Here is a 24,373-nt window from a genome sequence, read left to right as displayed (position 1 = left end):
AAAACTAATGTTTAGAGCAAATAATAATTTGGTAAATGTAAAGAATAGTTACCCGGAGGTGTGGCCTAATTCGAAGTGATTCTGATTCGCTGTTACTATATAACCCGCCATATTCAAATATAAATATAAAACTATTTCTTTATTTTATATTTACATTTAAATCTGGCGGGTTATATGGTAACAGCGAATCTGAATCACTTCGATTTATTTATTTAAGATTGATAATTTTATTTAAACCCCCCTTTATGTGGGGGCTTTGCCCCTACACCCCCTGATTTATTTATTTCTTAATGGGGGCTTCGCCCCCCACACCCCCTCCTAACCTACCTAATCCCCCTTAATTTTTTAATTTGAGTCACAAGATTCATTACAATAATTACAAAGAACAACACAAAAGAAACTTACCTTATTCTGTGGAGTCCTTTTCCTGAGGAGGGTACACTTGGCGGACTCCCTCCAGAAAATCTCTCATAAGGTCGCCACTGGAAGAATGACTCCTCAATCGCACTATTTTTTTTTGTTAATTTCATATCACATCCACACTACGGACATACATATCTACTACTGATCAAACCAACATCCATACAAAATTTTAAAACATTATTACTCCATCGTCACTCACACTACATTCATGCTTTAATTTAAAAAAAAACTGCAAATTTAAAACGCTCATGCTCATGAAGTTACAAAAAAAAACGCACCTCAAGTCACAAACAGGGCACTGGCGGGAACTGATAATACATTAAAAAGGAAGCAGTTACTATCCAGTAAGTGTACTGCGCATGCGCGCGAAACATAAGAGGTAAGAAATTCAAACAAATTATATACAGTACATTAGCGGGAAGTTGAGAAATTTAAAAATAATATATTGAACATTGGCGGGAAGTAGTTTAAAAACTCAACGGTAGGTGTGCTGTACTGCGCATGCCCTAAAAATAAACAGGCCACACCTCCGGGTAACTATTCTTTACATTAGCCAAAAAAGGGAATACAAGTTGTTGTAATTTTTAATTAAAGATGTGTTTTTAAATTGCATTTAAAAAGGATGCATTTACAGCTTCTTTTTTTTTACAAATTATTTTAAATTTAATTCTTGCGGACAAAGTGTTAAGGAATGAACAAGCATTTAGGCTTCGAACCATCACTATAACTTTATCTTGAAGCATTCTTTCAGGTACTCCTCCATACCTGCAAAATGTTTGATCAATTGTAAACAGTCCAATCTGATGTGCTTCTAGGTCTACTTCCTTGACTTCCATCAAACCCAATGTTCTTCTCTTATCTTTTTCTCTTAACGTCTTCAAAAATGCTCAACTTCTGATTCTCCCAACTTTGTCAATGAGATCTGGAATTACGTTGAATAAATACACAAAGTCAGATAGACGTTTTGTAAAATTCACTTTTTTTTTTTACTCAGGTAACCTGAAAATTTGAAAACTCAAAATGGAGAATCTGCACGATTATAATACCTTTACTAGGTACATGAAAAGACAAGACAGAAGACACACCAACCCTGTAATGTAAAAATATTACTTTGTAAACTAGCCCTGAAGATGACCTAGTCCCTAGGTCGAAAGCTCGGCTGAATAAATGTATCACGACTGAAATGGCAATTATTTTTTCATCCTATTTTTACTAGGTACGTTTAATTAGTAGCATTATTGCTTATTACGATTACAATACCACCTTTACTTAAAAAAAAAAAATAAACGAAATTTTCAACGGTCATTAAAAAAATCGTTGATTTTTATCCATCTTAGCAAGCATGTTTTTTGTGCTTCTGTCCGGTATCGGGTTTTAATCATTAGAGGTTCAGTTTGACGTAGTAAATTTGACTTCCGCGATGTTTCTGTCATAAACTACATCTGCTGAATCAAGTAAAATGCGTGTTACTATGCAGAAAATCAACTATATCAATACTGCGTTTATTCTCAATAAAATCATTTCTCCATTATACTAATTACTAATAACCCTTACGTAAAAAAAGCTAGATTTAACTTCGACCAATTTCATTAAATAATTATAAAAATGCTTACTTTGTGGGACGTGATCATTGATTCATAGTCCAGCTTTGGTGCCGGAAATACGTGTTCGGTGCTAGGTAAAGTATTTGTGAATGGTCGAGCCTTTAGACTCTATCTTGACCCTATTCTACTATGTGCAAAATGTTCGATAAATTGCCGAATAATAAATGATAAACGCCCATTCTGATGTGCTTCTAGATCTGCGTCCTTCGGATTTCCATCTAGCTTAATATTCTCCTCTTATCTTCTTCTGCAAATGTCGTCAAACATGATCACCTTCTGACTCTCCCAACTTCACATTACTAAGTTATGAATTTCAAGCTTCTCCTTTCTGTTTATTTTCTTGTCGCGCTTCTACTATTGTGTATCGTATGTAGCATGTATCGTATCGTTCGAGATGTAGGATTCTTGCATAGAGTATTGAGAGAGATTTTTAAGACAGTCTAATTTTCATTTTATGTCCTCCCAATACGTTGGTGAACACTACTTGATCTGTTGTATTCCTATTTTGAACAATTCTGCTTCTTAAGACATTTTTTCTGTTTTCATGTGTTGTATGATACTTGGACATTTCTCTAAGTGAATTGCTCAGTTCTAGCTCCCCTAAAGTCCATGAGTGACGTATACTTTTTGTTTCTTGAGTTGAACATTCTTCTGCTAAACATTTCAGTAGTCTCGTGATGATATTGTCTCTATTTCAGTTAATCAGATCATTGATTCTATTGTGATAATGATTTAAAGCACTTAAGGCTTGATTTAATTGTTAAACGGACTGGCCATCTAGTGCCGCTCATTTCTATTCATGCAGATTATTTTGCATTGCTCTATCCTGCCTGACATTCTAGACTTTTTAATCACTTTTTCAACCTTCTCCCTATTCACTGAAATTAATGGACCTACAGATCTTTCTTCTGACTATAGTACTTTTAACCATTGCTACAGAATAGGAAGTTAAACTTCACTTACGAGTTAAGGTTTACTCGAGTGTTTTCATACGGGAAATTGCACAAAGGGAATTCCCTTAGGTTTAATATTAAATTTTTCTTCAATTTTTTTCAATAATTTTATAAGATAAATGCTTTAAATTTAGACATAGTCTGATGAAATTGATGGGTTATTGTATATTAGGTTAAGAGGAGATTTAGAAAGTGTAAAACTTAAGAAACAAATTACTAAAATACTTTATCTTTTTTTTAAAAAAATTTAAAACTGCTAAATATCAGGTATATTTAACAGATTTAGATTACTTCCAGACATCTAGGGGATAATAATTATATTTTTGATAAAGCCGTTCATAAAATAAATACAAACGTTTAAATAAATAAAATCAAATCATTTTTTTTTTTTCCAGGAATTCCTCAATGCTAAGGTTTCTCTTGGCCAAAGATTTCTATCCCGGATATCCTCTCCTCTCAGTCCGTAACTGTGGAAGCTTCCTCGAACGCCATCCATCCACTCTTCCTTGGGTCTGCCATTTCTTCTTCCTCCAGCTCGCCAGTCTAGGATTTACTTAGCCATTCTTCCATCTTCCATACTTTTCATTGGCCATACTATCTAAGTTTTCCTCCACCTTCTGAAGTACATTTTTTGAAACATTAATTTTCTTTCTTATTTCTTCGTCTCTTACTCTCTTTCAAGCCTTGATATTCCTGCTGCTCTTCTCCAGTGAGATGGGTCTCGAATGGATTGAAGCTTTTTTCCTTAAAGCTTTATTCAATCTTCAACTCTTAGCTCCATAATACGGGGTTCAGTAAGCCTATTTCTCTTTATGCGCTTAAATTTCTTTGCGTATAAAGAAGAAGAAAGCAGGGAAAGAAGTTTTTTTGCCGGAGATGAGAGCGATGGCCAGGATCATGGGGCATAAGCGGTGCGAACAGTGAGGATTATCCGAATGTCCTGCTTGTCAGGCAGGAGGCTTAGCAAGATAAGTTACTAAACAAAGAGCCAGTATAAGGGATATTTCTATTGTAGACTGGAGCTATGTGAAGGATAAATTTGTGTTTTTACTAGCTCCATCTCCACTAGTAAGAGAAGGAAGTATTATAATCGTGCAGATTTTATATTTTGAGATTAGAGGTCCTCTAAGTTCGAAAAAATGTTTTTACATTTAAGGCTCTTAAGCCTTATCAGAAAGAGGGTTGCTTCAACTGATTCCCAACCATCATTCTATTCAAGCGAATCAAAACTGAAGTCAAATTTATAGATTAGAAAATATTAAGATTAAAGATTCAGGTATCGACCGTAATATTTTGATGAATTAATTTTGTATTTATTTTTTTATTCTGATTTATGACGCATCAACATCAGAGGTTATTGTCGGCCGGAGCTGTTTACAGTGCACTGCCCCCTACGGACAGTGTTCTCTCGTTACACGCTACACTATCTAGCATCGGACAGTGTGCTGTAAGCAGCTTCTAGAAAGAGAAAATCTTAGGTTCAGCCACTGGATTTGACCCGGAATTGCCGCATTGGAATTGATGAACTATTTTAGGTATTGAGGACGAGTCATAAATTTTAAAAAAAATTTAACCATTAATTTTTAGTAATTTTTTTTAAATTCTTCAGTGATTTGTTCGAACAAAAAGAGAATAAAGATTTAATTTGGATGCGCAAAATTTTAATAATAGGATATTCTAAAATTCCGCTGAATTTTTATTTAATTTAACAGTGTGACTTTTTTTCGAAATTTTATTAGAAAAGCGCAGATGATTTTGAAATTTTGATTTCTCTTTATGCGCTTACATTTCTTTGCAATACATCATTTTGAAGCATCCTTACTGATAGATGACAAAGCCAAATTATTTGAATTTCTCAACTCTTGGATTCTTGTGGCTTTTGTAATAAGATCTTCTCCGCTTGTAGTCGAAATATACTCAGTTTTTGCTAAATTTATCTTTACACGCCATTTTTTTGAGTGCCTCGGTTACTTTGCGGCGTAAATAAAATAAATAAAAATTTGTTAATTAATTCTAAGTGACGAAAGTCTGAAAGACTGTAACATAAGAAGGGCAACTAATTCCCTAGGCATGTGTGTTAATCGTATAAAGCTTCAACATTTTAAAATCCTGAATTTATAAATAAATGGTTTTGTTAAACTTTAAACGTCACTGGACAGTATTCTCTCGTTTTACCTGCACCATCCAACTCTAAACTGTAGCATTATTTTTAAAAGGGATTCTGGGATTAGTGAAGAACCTTGGCCTCCTCCAGGCGTGGCTTCTCGATCACAAGTCTTTCTTTGCTAAAGTCTAACCCAATCACAGTTCTGAATAAAGAATGCCTTTCAGGCCCTGCTCAATGCAGGTGAGCTTCGATTTTACTGCGGAGGAAAGAAGGGCATCTCGGAATTTTATGCTCCTAACGTGCACACCGGAAAATAAGTATGAGGAACTAAAATGGTCTTTAAGAAGACTAACTAGGATTAGGATGGTACACTTTGAAGGATGTTGGTACCTTTTACGTATAATTGAAAATCGGTTAACGGATCTTACATCATGTTTACTAAGTTGTTTTCCTTACAGGAATCCTATACTTCTACTTTCTTAATTTTCCGGAAGGCGCATTTCATCACCTTAGGACAGGGGTCGGCAACCCGCGGCTCGCGAGCCGCATGCGGCTCTTTTATCCAAATTTTGTGGCTATTCAGCCTGCCCAAAATATATTGTATATTTCAATTTTATTGAAACAAATGAAAATTTCATTTATTAAAGTAGAGATATTTTTCCAAAAAGAATTTTAAATGCGATAGGTTTGAAATTGAATAGAATTATAATAAAATACAGTACGTTATTATAAAAGACTGCCGCCATTTTCATTCAAATACAGGTTTAGTTATTATTTATTCGTTTATTTACTTTGCAATATGTGAAAATAGATATATAAAATTGTCAAAGTTGGGTGTTTTTCAACGTTACGCTTTTTCGTGCAATTTTTGGACGATCAACCCTTATACAGCTGTCCTACCGGAAACAGTTTTAAAACATTTAAATGTTATTGAATATCATAAAATAATAAATTGTGAATACAAATGATCTACAGAGTCTGTTTACACTAACATCCTTGTGGCTCTTGGTAAGATTTATTAAAATTATTTAAGCAGAAATGGCTCTCTACTTGAAATAGGTTGCCGACCCCTGCCTTAGGATAATAAATTCCCGAAGCTCTCTTCTCTCTTAGCAGCAAACTCGAAACTAAAAGTTCAGAATGGATTCTTCAATTATTTTTCGTGATTTTTCTCAAAAATCACTTCATGGTTTTTCTTTAAACGATCTATATTCATTGTCATCAGGTTCATCTACGTTTATTTGAAACATTTCCCTTGGAAAATAATCCAACAATTTTCCTTATTTTTATTTTTTGTCATATTATACTCATGTTTACCAACAACTTTTACTTTTGAATTTCTTCTGGAAAAATTAATTAAGGATTCTGTGAGAAAAGGGTTGGTAACATTGCCAGTAACGTATCAATTCAGAATAACCAACAGTCCTTGTCTAATATATTATAAAGTTGTGTCGCTAAAATATTGCGTTTGAAGAAAATTCGGAAGTACTTACTTTACTGTATGAGTTTTTCACTTTTCTTGGATTTTTTTGTTGTAAAAATCTTTTAATAATCTCTTTTTTCCATCCATCGCTCACTTGTCTGATTAATTAATTAGTGATTTGGGTTCCCTATGAATTGCTATACGGTGTAATACACAGTTTTACTAGTCTAAATAATGTTAGTGAGAATTAAATAGATTTCAAAAGTAAGAGTTTGAACAAATGTATAGGTTTCGAACGTCGAAATTTTAAGTAAGAAAAAGTCATGTGGCTGTTGGCACCAGATTATTAAATAAATTCTGTGTATATTTCTGTTTCGAATTGTTACGTATATAGCGAGTAAGGCAAAAAAAAAAAAAACTCGAAACGTGCCTTCCATTTAGATTTTAATTTAATAAAATTAGAATGAAAGCAGTAAACTTGTGGTACAAACAACCTTTAGTTATAGCCATAGACTTCCATTTGAATTGTTCCCTTCATATTGTAGCCTCGAGATTTGTTTTTTGATAAATAAACGGAAGTAACGTAATTACGAGATATCAGAAATAAAATTAAAATGTCCCCCGGGAAAATTGGATTTATTATACGTTTCATTTCTTAATTAATTTTTTTTTACTCAATTTAATGAGTTTTAAATGCTGAATAATTTTTCAATTTTTTTACAGTCAAGCTGTAATTAATATAGTCATGTAGTAATTAATAATTACATTTTTTTTTTTAAATCGCTTTATGGTTAAATGAAGATGTTGGATTGGTAGAAAGCAGATATACTCAGGTTTTTTTTAAACAAAAATTAATTTAAGGCGCGTTAACATCAGGTCATTGGTGCCCGCAGCTTTTTTCAGAGCACCGCCGGTCTCCGGTCACTGTTCTCTCGTTACAGACAACATTGTCTATCATCGGATAGTGGGCTGTAAGAAGCTCCTAGGAAGTGAAAATCCGAGAACCAGCAGCTGGATTCAAATCCGGAATACTCTACGTTGGAAACCAGTGTAAGCTAACTCAGAGCTAATCCTTTCACTCCCAGATGTTATTACTATTATCTATCTAAGTTAGAGGCTTCGAGGAATTAGTTTTAATTTCAAAAAATTTTGTTTAGTTTAGTTATAACTTAATATATTATCTACCTTGAATTTATTCTTTTCTATAATGCATTGTGATTCAGTTTTTTTTTTAAATCATATCACTTAATAAAGTTTATTTTCTAGGTAACTTCTGCTGTAACACCACATTTAAATCCAGACGCTGACGTTTTCGAAACAAAACCAAAACAAGCAGTCAATAGGGAGAGCTATGAAATTGTGGAAGCAGATTTTCCCCCTTTGGAAGGTAAGGTAGATACTAGTAATGATCATTTTGGGCTCTAATGAAAGTTTTTGCGCTTCTAGTTGTTTTAATGTAAAATATGTATTTAAAAAGTAGTACTTATCAGTTTATTCTTTATGTATCCATCCAACCTACCTTTATGCCAGTAACTTCTTTTCTTCTTTGGTACTATGAAGTTTCTTGGGTGGCAATGAATTTAATACAATTTTCTTTTACCTGAGACAATGATAACCTGAACATCTGAGTATATGATAATCAGCCAGGTGAGGGCTATAACCAACTTGAGGAAGAAGTGAGGTAATCTGACGCGAATTTTGTGGTCTAGCATTATCGTGCTTTTTCTGTTGATTAAAGAGAGGTTAGAAATTTATGTCAAATAAGCTACTTAGTAATTGTAGCGTGAGAATCAACCTCTGAATGCCTAAAACCAGTGAGCGTTTGGGTAAACTCTGTGCTATGACGGATAAAATACGCGATATTTTTTTGTTTGTTTACATTTATTTCTAACTATCCCTCTTCTGGTTTACATTAGAAGTATAAGTAAAAAGATATAACGTAAAAAACATTTTTATTTAAGAAGATGAGTATTATTGCATAATTGGATAAATACCTGCAAGAAAAGTTTTAATAGTATTGTCAAAAATACAATTACCTAGTAATAAAGAATTGACCAATTGCAGTAGCGAACTAGTGTCTGTTTACCAATTGAAGGCAGGTTACAAGATAGGTCACGCCTCGACCAATGAAAACACAAGCGTAGGTTGTAAATATATTAGTGGTTTTATACCTTCACTTTTCTAGCGAAATGTTTACTTTTTCTTAATCCTGGAAATTAAACGCACCAAAGTTTTAAAAATATTCACCAGGATAAAAATCTATGAAAATTCTAATTAACAATTTATAAAAAAATTAAACATATTATATTTCTTAGTCAATCATTTCAAAAATAGAGCCTTTATTCTATCTACTTTCTTCCATTTAAAAATCTAAACAATTTTTATTTCCTCCCTAGACTACCGAGCTTGCGATGTCCACGATTCACACTCGTCACCCTGACAAGAAATATATGTGATGCCATTTAGTATTCTTTCTTAGTGATAAACTCACAGACACAAATCCGATAGCCTCTCGTTCTTCGTAGGGTAATCAAGAAGTAATTTAAGCGGGTGGCTAATCATGGACTTTCACGCCTGCTTCCGGCTAGTTCTTACCTAACAAAGAATGCTACTTTACTTGCGCGACACGCTTTTTTTCGGCGGAACTTCTTAACCATTTTGTTGTGCTGAAAATATTTCAGGCTTTTTGAGGGTACCAGGTATCACTTACTGCCCTTGTAATGCGCTTTTGTGATGATAGCCCAAACAATAGATAATCTTTTAAATTTGACCATCCAGGAAATATCACACTGCCTTCAATTAAATTCCTTGGACTTGAAAGCCAGTAAGAGCCGACTGGATTTCCGAAAAAAATTCGAGTCTGTAATTGTTATGCATGTTTTATAATTAAAACAGCACAAATGAGTTGCAACTGCTCTTTGTCGCCATTTTTCTTTGGCTTACCAGGTATCACCCCTCAGATTAGCTCCGAAAACCCTGGCTTACCTTAATTTTCATTTTAACCGTCTTTCATCATTCTTATTGATGAAAACAGCGATCAGTTGCATTAATGCTATTATTGTATGTAGTTTATGAAATAAATAAAATTTACATTTAACTTCTAGTACTCCAAGCCACTCAGAACATTCAAATCCATTTAAATTTTCTCGAAATCTGGTTCCGAAAATGGGAAATAAAAACTAATGAGCAAAAATCAGTGCACATTACGTTTACTTTACGAAAATCTGCGAGTCCACCAGTTCGACTGAACGGTGTAACGATTTCTCCAGCTGACGCAGTACGATACTTAGGACTGTACATGGACAAGAGACTCACGTGGAACCCACATACTCGACCGAAACAAGACGTAAACAGACGCTACAAGCTACTTAGACTACTTGACCGTAGATCCAAACTCGACTTGAATCACTAACTGACAATTTACAAAACACTGTTAAGACCCATATGGACACACGGAGCAGAAGTGTGGGGCTCAACCAAACCCTCTGAATTCAAACGCCTGCAGACACTACAGTCTAAAATCTTAAGAAAAATTCTTAATGCTCCATACTACATTTCTAACCTTACCATACACACTGACCTTTACATCCCCTTTGTCTCTGATCTAATAAAGTCTCGCTATCACAACTTTCACAGCCTCCTAGCTCTCCATCCTAATCCTCTTGTGCAACAACTCTCCTCTCCACACCTTCCAGACAATCCTTCTCGTCCCTTGAAGCGGAAGTGGCCTAGGGACTTATTGATGTAAATATCCACCGAGAAAGAGTTTTACCAATGGGTGATTTGATTACTCTTATCATGACTTTCATGTGAATTTAACCAGTTTCAACAAATTTACTTGATGCAACATTTGTTGTAGGTGTAAATATGGCTAATAAAGTGAAAAAAAAAAAAAAAAAAAAAAAATTCTACTACTTAGGTGCACAACCCACCATTGCATTAAACTTAAAAAACAGCCAATGATAAGTTTAAATGTAAACTTTGTGTTTGCATTTTATTTTTTAAGATAGAATTAAACTTCCTGAGAAATTAAAGGTATTTTCTACTCAAAAAGAAGTAATGCTTAACTGGCAATAACAATTATTATACTAAAATTTGTTAGACGCCACGCAATACATCTGCTAGCTGAGCGGTTAGAGGCGTTGCCCACAAAGCTAAAATGTATTGTGATTCTGGGTTCAATTTCCGATCTAGGTCTTGGACTTTTACGTAATGGTTAATAAAAGAAATTTAATGTAAAGTGCTTAAAGTAGTCACCTCCATCCAAGTCACCTAATTTGGTAGTTGGGTGTAAACAGAAAAATAAAATTAATTACTAAAAAGTTGGTTTATAACTCATACGGGTTTTTTGTTCTCAATTTTTAATTGCATCGAAAAATTTAGTTCAACTGAATTCATAACTGTGTTTTTAGAGCAATAAAGCTTTTGATGTTGAATCAACCCATCTAGCTCAGTTTTCATTATTGGAAAATACCTTTACAAGTGTGCAGTTGTACTGGCAGGCGGCTATAAATTTATTTTAAAATTCATATTTTCTCTCGTATAATACGGCGCTTTTCGATTTTTATTAAATAACCGAAACAAAACGACACACTAGCCGGGACTGTACTTTCTGGGCCACTTGCTGGAAAACGCAGGAGTAATGGTAAGCCTAGGCTTATTGAGAAATTAAGATACGGTAATGGCTATTACCAACTATCTACTCATAACTCGTTTTTTTTAAAAAAAATAAAATTGTTCTTTGCTGGGTGAGTGTTACAGAAATAATTTTAACTTAAAAATCAGTAAAACGATTTATCAAAGTAAAATAAAATAATATTTCACTATAATTATCTGACTGCTTTTCATAGCATTAGATAATTAAATTATTACAGATAGATAGATAATCATTGTAGTAGAGCAAGCTAAAGATAGTTGACTGAATAACAGAGGCTTTAGTTTTGGTGGGCGGTCTTATAGGGCGCATCCCTCAAGTATAAAATAAAAATAAGTTACCCAATTTTGGGGATTGGCACACCTCCAAACTGGTATTTAATACGAATCCGGTTTCCGTAGTGGAAGAAAACTGATGTTGCGCCTTAAAATTAAAAAAAATAAAAATAAAAAGTTGCATTTTGGTAAAAGTGACAATGCAAAAATACGATCGATTTTACATGTTCCCAATCAAAAAATTGGGTGTTAAAATTTTTACTACATAAACTTATTTCAATTCTTTAGCTTTGAATTTTCATTAAATCTTTGTTGGTATAAATGCTGGTTCAATATATTGAAAGGACTTTGGCGGGAAATGTTTTCAAATTAAATCGTTCAAAAGAATTGAACAATCGTCGATTTGCGTGAACTATCTATTTCCTTAAAGAAATCTAGTATTATTAGTTCCGTGCAAAGAATCAAATCTATAAAAAACTACTTAGGCTATTACAAAAATTGCAAAAATTAAATTAACTTTATTGATGTTGTTTTGGTAAACATTCGGCTAAGTTTGATGAATGTCATTATCGAAGGAATGAACGGACACTAATAATCCCATTCGATAGAAATATGTAATATTATAATACAAATACAAATTTTATAAAAACGATAGCAATGTTTGGCACGGAATCAAAGAAAATAAGTCACTGTTGATCCAAGACTAGGAATTTCACACTATCTCTACTGGAGTTCCAGATTTAAAAAAATTCGTTTTCTGGAAGTACGTATAGAAAAAAATTAGGGGTACTTTGTAACTTTTTAAAAACATATCCAGTAATTTTCTTTAAAATTGTCCAACCATTAGTGCGCAATGAATTGGAGAATAATACAAGAATACTGAATTAGCAATCATTTGAATATTAGCAGGAATAATTTTTTAGTGTTATTCAGATACAAAATTTGTATAACATAATTCGATATGAAAATGCGTATTATGAAATACTTAAGTGGAAAAATTTAGTAAAAAAGTATTTTAAAAGTAGTTTTTATAGCTAAAACTAGAAATAAAGAATTGACCAATTGCAGTGGCGCATCGGAAGTTTGAAATTTAGACGGTCTAGCGGACCAATAGAAAGTAGGTATTGTTAGGTGGCCACATCTTCTTCAAAACAGGCCACGCCTCGGCCAATGAGAACCTAAGCAAAGGCAGTAAATGTAATGGTGATTAAATACTTTCCTTTTTTCCCTTAAATTTTTTATTTCTCTTACTACTGGAATTTACGATTTTGTAAAAATATTCACCAGGAAAAAAATCTATGAAAATTCTAATTAACTAATTTAAAGTTTTAATGAACATTATAGTATTGGTGGTATTTTGGTTAATTTTAAGCTGATCGCCAGTGCCTCCTTTACTGAATCAATATTTCTGTTTTTTTAAGATATTCTCGATAACGGCTTTCCTAAGATTTGCTTTAAACTTGGAATAATTATTTAGAAAATTATTTTTAAAACTTTTATTTGTTATATTATCGCAGATAAGTTCGATTAAGGTCTTCTATATCAGAGTAATTTACGTCCATACTACTTCTAAATTATTTATCCCAATTTGAAGAAAATCAGAAGTGGTAGAAGTGCCACTTTAGAGAATAGGTTTACTGTTTTTAGCAGTTTTTTTTTTCGAAAATGTGGTTTTAATGATTTCGATAACTTTCATACTATATTCATGGATGGATATTGAGTTTTTTTGTAATATTATTCTAGGAAACGTTATTTATGTGAGGTTCTTAAGGAGGGGTTAAGTCAAGCTCTTCTCCGAAGTGCCACGTTAGATAGTGTACGGTTCTAACAGGCTGTGTAATATTTGAATTTGAATTTTGACCAAATTCCGATTTAGATGAATATCCTTACACAGCAAGTGCTACTTTATTTAATTTGAACAAAACGTGGTTTTATCCGAACAGTTTTATTTTAGTGGGTTTCTATCAGTTAGGTTTGAATATATTGTGGATCTAGCAGAGATGTCACGTTCCCTGATAGTAATATTTTATTGCAGTGAACATATATAACATTAAAATCGTTAATCTTTTTTAGAAAACGAATTTCAAGTGTGTAGAAAATGTAATTACTCAAATTGCGATGAGAGAAAATCATTTGACTGTGTACACCAGATTCATTGTAACTATAGAGTCGTTAAATACTAGTTTAGTTTTCTAAATCTAATTACATTGGGAGATACAATTTTCATCGTCTTTCATACCAGTAGAAAGCATTATAGGTTCTTTCCTTTTTATAATATACACGGCCGATTTACCTTCGTCCCAAAATATGATTGTTTCAGCATTCCTCTGACGAAATTGCTATTCTCTCATCCCACTCCAGTCAGAATATTCAAATTCATTAAAAACCTTCTTAAAACGTGGTTTGGAAAATAGAAAATAAAAATAAATGAGCAAAAATCTATGCTCATTTCAACTGAACGGTGTAAATATTCCTCCAGCTGACGTAATACGGATATTTAGGACTGCACATTGACAAGAGACCAAACACAAACATACTGCACGGAAAACGACAAGATTTAAACAGACGTTTTAGCCTACTTTCTAGACTTCTTGACCGCAAATCTTGACTTGAATCTTCAACTAAGCATCTACAGGACACTGTTAAGACCTATATGGACATACGGAGCAGAAGTGTAGGGCTCAACCAAACCTTCAAATTCCAAACGTGCACAAACACTTGCGAAAAAAAAAAAATCTTTCGAAAAATCCTTAATCCATCACACTACCACACTATTCACACATCTATTTTGTTACCGATCTAATCAACTTTCATTATCGCAAATTTCACAGCCGACTAGTTCTCCATCCTAATCCTCTCCTCACTTTCCAGACAATCTTCCTCGCCGCTTGGAGCAGAAGTGGCTCTAGAGACCTATTGATGAGAGTGAAATTCGTCGTTCACCACTGGGTGATTACTTTAACTTATAATAACAAGTGAACCAGTGACATCTAATTTACTTGTTACATTTGTTGTAGTTGTAAATATTACTAATTTTTTTTAAATGGGATTATAACAAACTTTAGATCATATCCGCGAAAATATCATTCTCTACATCCATCCCATAGCCATCATTTCCGGTCCGCCAATTTCCTTCCATATTGCACTCTGCAACCTCTAAATATTAAAAAATAAATAAATAAAAGTTCAGGCAAATATGTTTTCAGGATTGTTTACAGTTTATAAAAAGCTTATCTTTAACTGTATGGAAAGGAAAAACATAAGTAGGTAAAATGTAGTAACAGTACAAGTAGGTAACATAAAATGAAAATGTTCGCCTAACAATAAGATAATACAATCCTTCTGAGAATGTCGTTTAACTAGGCTTCGAAAGCAGGCGTCGGGAAAACGCAAAACATGGTTTCTACCATGCAGTAATTTTGTGCAGAAAGCTCTGCACTGAAAGAGGTAAAAAAATTCATAGTTCTGGTAACATTTATTGCACCGTTTACAATTAACCTGGACAGTTAGCTGACCCTTTCATAATCTTATCAACCATTCATTTGTAGGAAACAGCAATCTAGCTGGACCTAGCACTCGATCACCACTTTAATAAAAAAAGATATTATTTCGGATAGAATTTTTCATGCATTAAACTTTAAATACCATACTAGCAGAGGACTCACTGGGACGCAATGCTGTCCCACGGCATCAATGTGAGGAAAACCAACTGCATTTCTCTCAAGGACACGTTTCAAGAGTGAGAGGACCTACTCACAAATAGATAAAGTAACTCTTGCGACAAGACTCTCGAGGGATTGATACATTTCATTTTATTTATAATCGGAATAGATAACCCCGAAAGAAAAGCTTGCAGTCAATCACAGCTACTCGTTTACTTTGCCACGCCTTATTCTTATAACGTTTAGCTTCATTTTAAACGTAATATTAAATTTAGTGACATTTCAATGTTGATTGCCGTATATCATTTTTCCCACATAAAACGTGCAGTTTTACTAATTAAGTAAGCAGAATTGATGAGAAACTTTAAAGAATAAGAGATCTTATATAGTTATAAAGAAATCTTATCTAGATATAAAATGGAATCTCTTATGCAATCTAAGATAAAGCAACATATTGAAATCAGTGTGTGCCCACAACTAGGTAGAGTTTTAGAAGAATTATATGCGGGTCCCATAGAATTGAATATTGGCAATACTATTGGAGAGTTCTTACACATATCAAGGCATTGTGAACCGTAACTTATGGTTTCGAAGGGACCTTCTTACATGGCTTGACGCTATATGCAAATCGTAACAGCCCTAGGGAAAGGATTCGTGTTCATCACATGGGCTCCTGTTAAGATAAACTATTCCTATTCTTCATTAATCTTATTCCAAAAGATGTGATATTTGTATGGTGGAGAACTTTAACTTTTTCAAATCAGAAAATTTTAGATTTACATTTACTTAGACAAAAAGTAACAAATTTTAATGCATAAAACTTTTAATGAATATTAAACTAAAGAAATACGATGAAAAATTTATTTAACGCATTTGCCAACGGAGCACACAGGCAGGAGGAAAATAAAAATTTAAAATGCATTTCAATAAACCGGCCGGTTTATTTAGTAATAAAAATTTACTTGAAACAACTAAGTATAATATATAAAAATATTCTTTTTTATCTTTCCTGAAATAAATTGCTGTTTCATTCCTTCCACAGACATTCGTTAGACCTATATCTCTATTGGGAGAATTCTTTGAATAAAAAAAAATCATATGAAAAATGGGCGGATGAGTTATTTAATGATTTTGTGTGTTGTAGCCACTTTTATAATAAGCAGCTCACTAAATCTTGTTCAAAAAGAATATTACTTTTCAGTTGGTACGAATGATAAAATAAATTATGTGTTAAAAATAACAATATACATCATAAGATTTATTTGCATAACAGCATGAAAAATAAAACAACGTAAGTTTTATCATTATCACCATTCAAATACCTAAATGAACTTACAAGTTTCAACTCTTAGGTTATTTGTAATCATGCTTTCTTAATCGTATCTTCTGAATTTTCATTGAAACCAATTTAAAATATAAGGTAAACGAAATGTAGAATGTTTGAATATACTTTTATTTAAATTATTTTATTACTAAAAAAAAATACAATAGTTAACTTAAATAATTTTAAGTTGTTCGCCCATATGGTCAAAGGTGTATTTTTACGTACAATTCCAGTAGATGTCGCGCAGAGTATCGACTGACTACCCATGATGCAATGTTTCTTTGGCATGTGCCTTCTGTGTCGTCCATTTTGCAAGGTTTCCGTGAGAAATTCCATAAAATTAGTGAAATAGATCCTACTGGTAAGAACCCTTTAGGTATATTGTTCTTCTTCGTATTTAATGTTGATTTAGTGGAAATTTACTTTTTGTTAATTTTACAGTGAGGTGTTACTCCGTTTAGTGATGTATGTGTCCTATTTCGGTATGTCTAGTTGCTCGGAGTGATCTTGCTCGACAAGTTTGGTGAACGAAGCCTCGTGCACATGGTTTCCGGGCCTTTTCCTTTGAGATTAAATATATTTTCGTAATTATATTTGTTTTCTTTTTTTAATTCGTGTATCTGTTGTCATAGGTAACTATTACGTCACAATTCTATGGTAGAAAATTACATGGAATCAATTATATAAGGATTTATGTCAGTCCGATATGATTTGAAGGGGTCTGTTATCGGTTAATTTACATCTTCCAATGTAAAATATAAAAGCCGCGGTGCTTTTGTGTACGGTATTTTTTTTATTAAAAAGTTCAATTCGCATTGAACTGTTAAACTTACGTAGTCACTGATCTTAGGATCCATTTTACTTCTGTATTGAGAACTCTGATAATGTGTATAATCAGTTCTCTTCAAATATGTTGGTAGTTTCTGGATTAAGTATGCTCAGAGTCCGATATAATTTTTAATAAACTGAATTTAGGTTTTTTTTTTTTTTTTTTTTTCAAAAAAAAAGTGAATTGGATTTTAACACTTAAATGATTGGTAAGTAGTGCCACCAATATACTGCATATTTGTCTGCTTCTAGAGTCATCTTGTTTTGCATGTCTAGATTTCGGTTTATTATGTTTTCTTCTCTATTGTGTTGTTTATCCCAAATTACACATTCTTTCGTTATTAAACCTATATTTAGAAAATCCTAACCTTCTTTCGGCAGCCATATTTAATATAGCCTACTTTCTTAGTGCATTTTTACTCATATTATATTTCTCAAAGTATATAACCATTTATGTGTTCGTTGTTAATTGCAGTTTGGTTTACATATGTATTTTACCGGTTGATAAATCATGCAATTCATTCTTACATATTATGTACAGGTGGAACTTGAGTGTCGATAATAATCCGTTTTTTTTTCTTCCTGAATATAGTAATCTTCCGAGTATAAATTAGTATTTTTTGTTTTCTAATAATTGTGATGTTGAAAAACAATTAAAATTCCTAAATTGAAAGTTCGGTTTAAAATTAATTATTTCGTTTTTTTCATTGCTTCTTAAATTTCTCTGTTTTATTAGCGGTATTTTATTGAGAAAAACAAAAAAGAAAAAATTAATTAATCAAAATTTTGTATACTATAGTAGCCATATTACCTATTCAGCAATGACACGAACATTTCTTGGCATACAATGAATATTAATGAAGTTATGGAAGATTAACAAAGGTAACATTGCAAGTAATAACCTTTTTTTGTTAAAAAAAAAAAAGATTAAAATTTTATCTTTAGGAAAAAAGTTACAGGTGCATCACGGCAAGGAATATTTCAATAACTTGTACAGAATGTGCTGACTTAAGTGATAGTTCCCAATAGAACGGTTATTGCTATAAGCTTGTATCAGATAATGTGAAAAGATGGTACCCTTATGAATCTTTAAGTTTTAGTTTTAAAACAAGAGTATTTCAAAAATTGAATATGGCGAAAAATATGTTTATAAAATAGGTCTTTATTTTAATTGATGTAATGTTCAAATTGCCTTTCACTATTGCATAATGTTAGTGTGGCAGTTTTTTTTAATCTTTCATTTAATTGTCAGCTTCTAAAACGTTAATTCCATTAGTTACCCTCTTCTGCAAACGCCAAAGTTATTATGCTATTTTTTCTCTAATTTGAACCATACCTTTAGTACGATAATTTCGTAGTAATAAGATCTTATGACTAATCGTGAAAAGTATAGCCTAGTTAAAGTGTATTGGTGTTTTAACAAATCTATCTTATTTTTTACTTTTAAATTGAACTTTTAATTTCCCTGGGCTTGGGCAGTACTGAATTGTAATTTCGCATTCTTTTACTCGTAAATAATTCTTAAGCATTGTGCATTAAATGCCATTTTTTAATTTTTAATATTGAAATAATATTTTCCATGGCCACTCCTGTAAGAGATATCTACTTGTAGACGGGTAAAGCCATGAAAATTGTTTTCTTATTTATTTTAACCTACCTGATGCTTCTTTATCTCCATAAAAATTGAGTAAGACAACTTCAGACTTCCTTAATTTTTATAAATACTTTAATTTTCGAATTTTTCGTTATTACTTTACGGTTTCATCTGTGCTTAAGGTTCGTCCGATCAACTTATTAGGAATTATGCATTTATTTATTCTCCGTAAGTGTCTTTTTTTAAATATTAATTTTGCTAATATCCGAAAGCAAAATCTGAATTTAAAAGGGTTATACATTTTCAATCGTAATAAAATTTATTATTTCACCTTTGATGTTTTCTAAAACTAGACATTACATCCTAGGTTAATAATTTACTCACTCAAATCCTTAGTGTAATTAATTAACATTTCATTACTTCGTTCAATATGGTAGTCAAAATGTGGTGCTCTAATACAGATGAACTGTTTATTAATTTTTTTTTTAATGTATATTTTTCAGGGAGCGTGTACATGAATGGGGACGTTGGGAAAGTCCCTCAAGGGGCGGTATACACTGCCACTCCTGAACAGCATGCTCCCAGTCCTACCACCGATTTCAGGTATTTCATTAAATTAATTCATTAATTTTTTGCATTAAGGACATCCACTTTCAAAATTCATATATTTCTTTTAGTCTGTTGAATGGAGTAACGGAACAGCTGGAGAGCTATAGTGATGGTGGGGCTCTGCCCCTAGGGCAGGCCCCTACGGATCAAGTTCATGAGCATCCCAATCCTACCACGCCAATGCCTCTAGAGCAGCTGAAGCAGATGCTTTCTTCCCAATTGGAGTATTACTTCTCCAGGTGAGTTTTATTTTCTGTGTAAAATTAGATGAATTCCGACGGTCCCAAAAATGATTTTACTGTTATGTGTGGATATTTAGATAAATGAACTGTTAATGTTTATTTAATAGTACTAATCTGAGTGAATATTTTTTTAAATTTAATATTAACTTTTAAGACATTAGTGCTCAGTGTTATTAGATTATTATCTATCAATGGACATTGAACCAGAGACTGCTAGGAAGAGAAAGATTTAAGTACTGCTAGCTAAACACGATCTCGATATCTTTGCACTAACCTGTGGGGTACAGATGTTTATTTATATAAATAGAACCAGTCTGTTTAAATAAGTGATTAAATGAACAAATAAGTAATTTAATTACTGAATTAATCGTGTTCATTTAATCACTTATTTAAACAGACTGGTTCTATTTATATAAATAAACATCTGCACCCCACAGGTTAATGCAAAGGTATCGAGATCGTATTTAGCTAGCAGCCCTTAGATCTTTCTCTTTCTAGCAGTCTCTGGCTCAATGTCCGTTGATAATAATCTAATAACTCTGAGCACTTATGTCTTAGAAGTTGATATTAAATTGCACTCGATTCCCCAGTGGAGATTCCGGTTTCAAAACCGCTTGCTGACCTTTTACCTTTTCTTACTCTTGGCTCACTGAACGATAATGGACGATGTTGATTGTAAAGAAAGAAACCGGTAGTGCACTGAAAGGGCTCTGGGGGGCACCAATGTCCTTAGATGTTTAGGCGCCATAAATTAAGTAAAAAAAAGAGATGGGAAAGTTCCAAATACAGCATTTTTTGCACATTAATTGTTACCATCGTTCAGTTGATTTCATTTTTTATTTAATCTTCCAAAATGGCTCCAGTAATAGTTGTAGGTTTCGTATTCTGCTTTCTATCTTAGATACCTGTAATTTTTATTTGAATGTATTTTCCGGTTTAGGAAAATCAGATGGTCGATTATTAAAATAAAACAGATACCACAGTCTAATAGATTCCTCCTTCCACTCTTAAATCATCGTACTAGACATCGAGGAGTAGTAACAGTTCCATGGTTATGCCACCATTACTGCATTTAATTTTTTTAAAACGATTCCGTTTCCTTTTTTTTAAATCATTAGAATAACAAGAATTATGTTTAGAAATAGTACACTATTTTTTTTTTTATTTTCTGGTATTTAAATATTTTATTGCTGCTGGTTCAGCTTTGCTTAGTGGAGTGATATGAATCTTTTTTTTTAATACCTGATCATTCCGGGTACCTAGAATTAGTTTGGTTACTCCGACAGAATGGCACCGTTTCGCGCTGGCCTTCTAGCGGTGCCATCCTTAACTCGAAAAACTAGTGCTGAGGAAGAATCCTTGGGAGGATTCATCAACTTTGTTATTGTCAATAAATCGCTTTTTATTATCTTGATTTTATAATTTTCAGCTTAACAATTCATATTTACTTTCTCTAATCCTAGTAAGAGAATGAATTGCAATCGTGTTAAACGTACTAAATCGATTTGTTATCCTAATTCATTGTATTGAGATTCTGTGAAAATTAATAAAATGTTAATAATTTTTCTACGGTTTTCATTAACTAGGTTGCAATTTTACATTTCTCTCGGATTTTATTGAAAACTACTCTATGGATTTTCTTTTTACTCGCAAGTCTAACTGATTCACATAAAGGCCTCTTTGAAATTTAATCTAGGAAAATATTTAGGGGCTTCATTAGGAAATAAGAAGCATGTAAGCAGCAAACTTCACCAGTCAAATCACTCTAATTTAAAACGCAGCGGTAGAAACAAGGATCGCAAAGATAAGATTTATTTTGGTGTAGGGTACGTTTACCGGACTCTGCCTTGGATTTTAATTAAGTTTTTCCTGAACAAAAATTAAGTAATGATAAATCCAATTTTATAACCAACTAAAAAGCTAGAAACTTGTATTAAAAATACCTTATTAATCTGTGACACTGTAAAAAAAAGAAATATCCAGATTCTAAGTATGTACTGCATTTCTTAAATACGATGGAGTTTAGGAGTCTGAAGGAAGTTAAGGCAGCTCATTTCACATTCAGCCGGTCCGGTCGTCCTGTCCTTCTCGTAATTTGTATTTTTGTCAAATTAACTAGTAAAGTAGTAAGGCTTGCACAAAGGAAAAAAGTTATATAATTTAATTAAACTATTCTTACATCTTTAAAGATTAATCTGACATCCCTGAATTAAGTTTAACTGACAACATAACAGTTATTTATAAAAGATATTTTTAATGAGTGGTCAATGCGGAATCTTGGCATAGTAGGAGAAATCGTTCTTAAGGTCTGTTTCTTTTTTATACCTCTTTTAAATATCTTATATTAAGTGCGGTTAATCCTGATTGATGACATTTTTTGCTCTGCGGCGATAGAAAAACTGTAATTTCCAGTTTATTCAGCTAGAATTAGTATGTGCACACTGAAAAAGAGTGTCGACGTAAAAATAAAAAATTCTTTGAAAACGTTAGAATAGCAAATATAGAAAGTATCAATCTTTTCTCAGGAAATGAATATTTTATAGATTGTTGGCCAAATCTTCCTTTAAGTACCTTCCTTGCTCTCCTACAACAAATAAGAAGTTTGGATAATATACGAGGGTCGTTTGAAAAGTCCGTGCAAAAATAAAAACTACTTAATTTTTTGGGGTAAACCTTTTTTATTTTTCAACATAGTCTCCTTTTAGGCTTATACACTTCGTCCAACGCTGCTCTAGTTTGTTGATCCCTTCCGAATAATAGGATTTGTCCAAGTCTGAAAAATAGCCATTCGTTTCTGCAATCACCTCCTCGTTTGAATAAAATCTTTTTCCCGCCAGCCATTTCTTCATATTGGGGAACAAATAGTAGTCCGAGGGAGCCAAGTCTGGAGAATAGGGGGGATGTGAAACGAGTTGGAACCCTATTTCCATTAATTTTGCGACCACAACTGCTGAGGTGTGAGCTGGTGCGTTGTCGTGATGGAAAAGGACTTTTTTGTGGGCCAATCGTGGGCGTCTCTTTTGCAGCTCGGTTTTCAAACGGTCCAATAACGATGAATAATATGCACCTGTAATAGTTTTACCCTTTTCCAGATAGTCGATGAGGATTATTCCTTGCGAATCCCAAAAGACAGTCGCCATAATCTTTCCGGCCGAAGGAACGGTCTTCGCCTTTTTTGGCGCAGATTCCCCCTTGGTAACCCATTGTTTAGATTGTTCTTTGGTCTCAGGAGTGTAGTGATGTATCCATGTTTCATCCACAGTGACGAAACGACGCTTAAAGTCCTGCGGATTCTTCTGGACCAGCTGTAAACCGTCCTTGCAACACTTCACACGATTTCGTTTTTGGTCAAGCGTGAGCAATCGCGGCACCCATCTTGCGGATAGCTTTGTCATGTCCAAATGTTGATGCAAAATATTATGTACCCGTTCATTCGAGATGCCCACAGCACTAGCAATCTCACGCACCTTCACTCTTCTGTCATCCATCACCATATCATGGATTTTATCAATGATTTCTGGAGTAGTAACCTCAACAGGGCGTCCAGAACGTTCAGCGTCACTTGTGCCCATATGGCCACTCCGAAAATTTTGAAACCACCTATAAACTGTTCTAATCGAAGGTGCAGAGTCACCATAATGTTTATCAAGCTTCTCTTTAGTCTCCTGAGGCGTTTTACCTTTCATAAATTAGTGTTTAATCAACACACGAAATTCTTTTTCGTCCATTTTTTGAAAATCACTCGACTTCCTCGATTCAAACGAATGCCAAACACAAAGAAATAGACCGATCTGGCTTTAACTTGGTGTGTGTTCTTCCAAGAGATGCTACTAACTAAACATAACCTCGATATGCGCCAGTGGTGCTATCTCTCTGACTTTGCACGGACTTTTCAAACGACCCTCGTAATTCGCTTGAAGTATTTTATTCTTGAAAATATTGGGATGGAAGTAATATTATGAGAAATTGTTTTATGATTATCAGAAATTGCAAACATTAATCAATAATGAAGATATTTAATTATCTATGAAGGTAGAAGGATGAGAAAGTTTTACAAAGTGCTAGAACTAAATTAGAAGGTTTTCAACCATAAAGATGGAAAGGTACTGCTGTTAGTTGAGACAGAAGGAACTAATATTTCGAATGTGGATGCCAGTACCTCTTTCTACATCTAAATGCTAATCACAATAAACAAAAAACAGATTGAAGTTGAGGTTAGATAATAAAATGAAAAAGCTGTAGTTGGACTACAAGAGATAAAGAAATAAATGAAATTATAATGTTATAACTTGAGCGCTGCCAAGTAACACGCCAATAGTTAACGCTAAAAGCCAATTTAAAATTTACCTGCCTTAGGCCCCACGTGTCAGTGAGATATGGATTTTTTAAAAAAGATCTGAAGAGAATGCTAAATGGTTAGGCAAGGAAAGATGGATTTATATGCTTGAGTATTATTTATGATTTTAAGAAAACATTGTTCAAATATGAGAACAAAAAATTTTTTTTAACGTTTCTAACAGAAATTAAGAGCTAAAAGAAAACATGAATGAAATGTTAGCATCTAGCTGATTTTTGAATGTTGTGTTCAACTAATTTTGTGGTACAAATTCTAAATTCCAAGTAAAATTTAGTAATTTGGTAAATGAAAGGATGTGTGAATGTACACCAGGTTTTT

The 24,373-nt window shown here is 33.0% G+C and overlaps 1 protein-coding gene across 7 annotated transcripts in view; it reads left to right on the top strand.

Moving 5' to 3' along the window:
* Positions 1–24,373, top strand: part of Larp4B (La-related protein 4B) — a 58,977-nt gene that overhangs the window by 9,006 nt on the left and 25,598 nt on the right. For 4 of the 7 annotated variants that reach the window (XM_074118991.1, XM_074118990.1, XM_074118988.1 and 1 more), the window contains exons 2-4: positions 7,777–7,897; positions 19,351–19,450; positions 19,525–19,695. In XM_074118991.1, coding sequence (XP_073975092.1) covers positions 7,777–7,897; positions 19,351–19,450; positions 19,525–19,695 — 392 coding nt within the window. Of the gene's footprint in view, positions 1–7,776; positions 7,898–16,662; positions 16,802–16,836; positions 17,463–17,801; positions 18,136–19,350; positions 19,451–19,524; positions 19,696–24,373 lie in introns of those variants that run through there. The other 3 variants (XM_074118989.1, XM_074118993.1, XM_074118992.1) reach the window with 3 other exon arrangements.

The sequence above is a fragment of the Rhodnius prolixus genome, unplaced genomic scaffold (assembly GCF_049639745.1).
Source record: "Rhodnius prolixus isolate KJV_2025 unplaced genomic scaffold, Rpr scaffold_2, whole genome shotgun sequence".
NCBI lineage: Eukaryota > Metazoa > Arthropoda > Insecta > Hemiptera > Reduviidae > Rhodnius > Rhodnius prolixus.
This window is presented reverse-complemented; position numbering and strand designations above follow the sequence as displayed.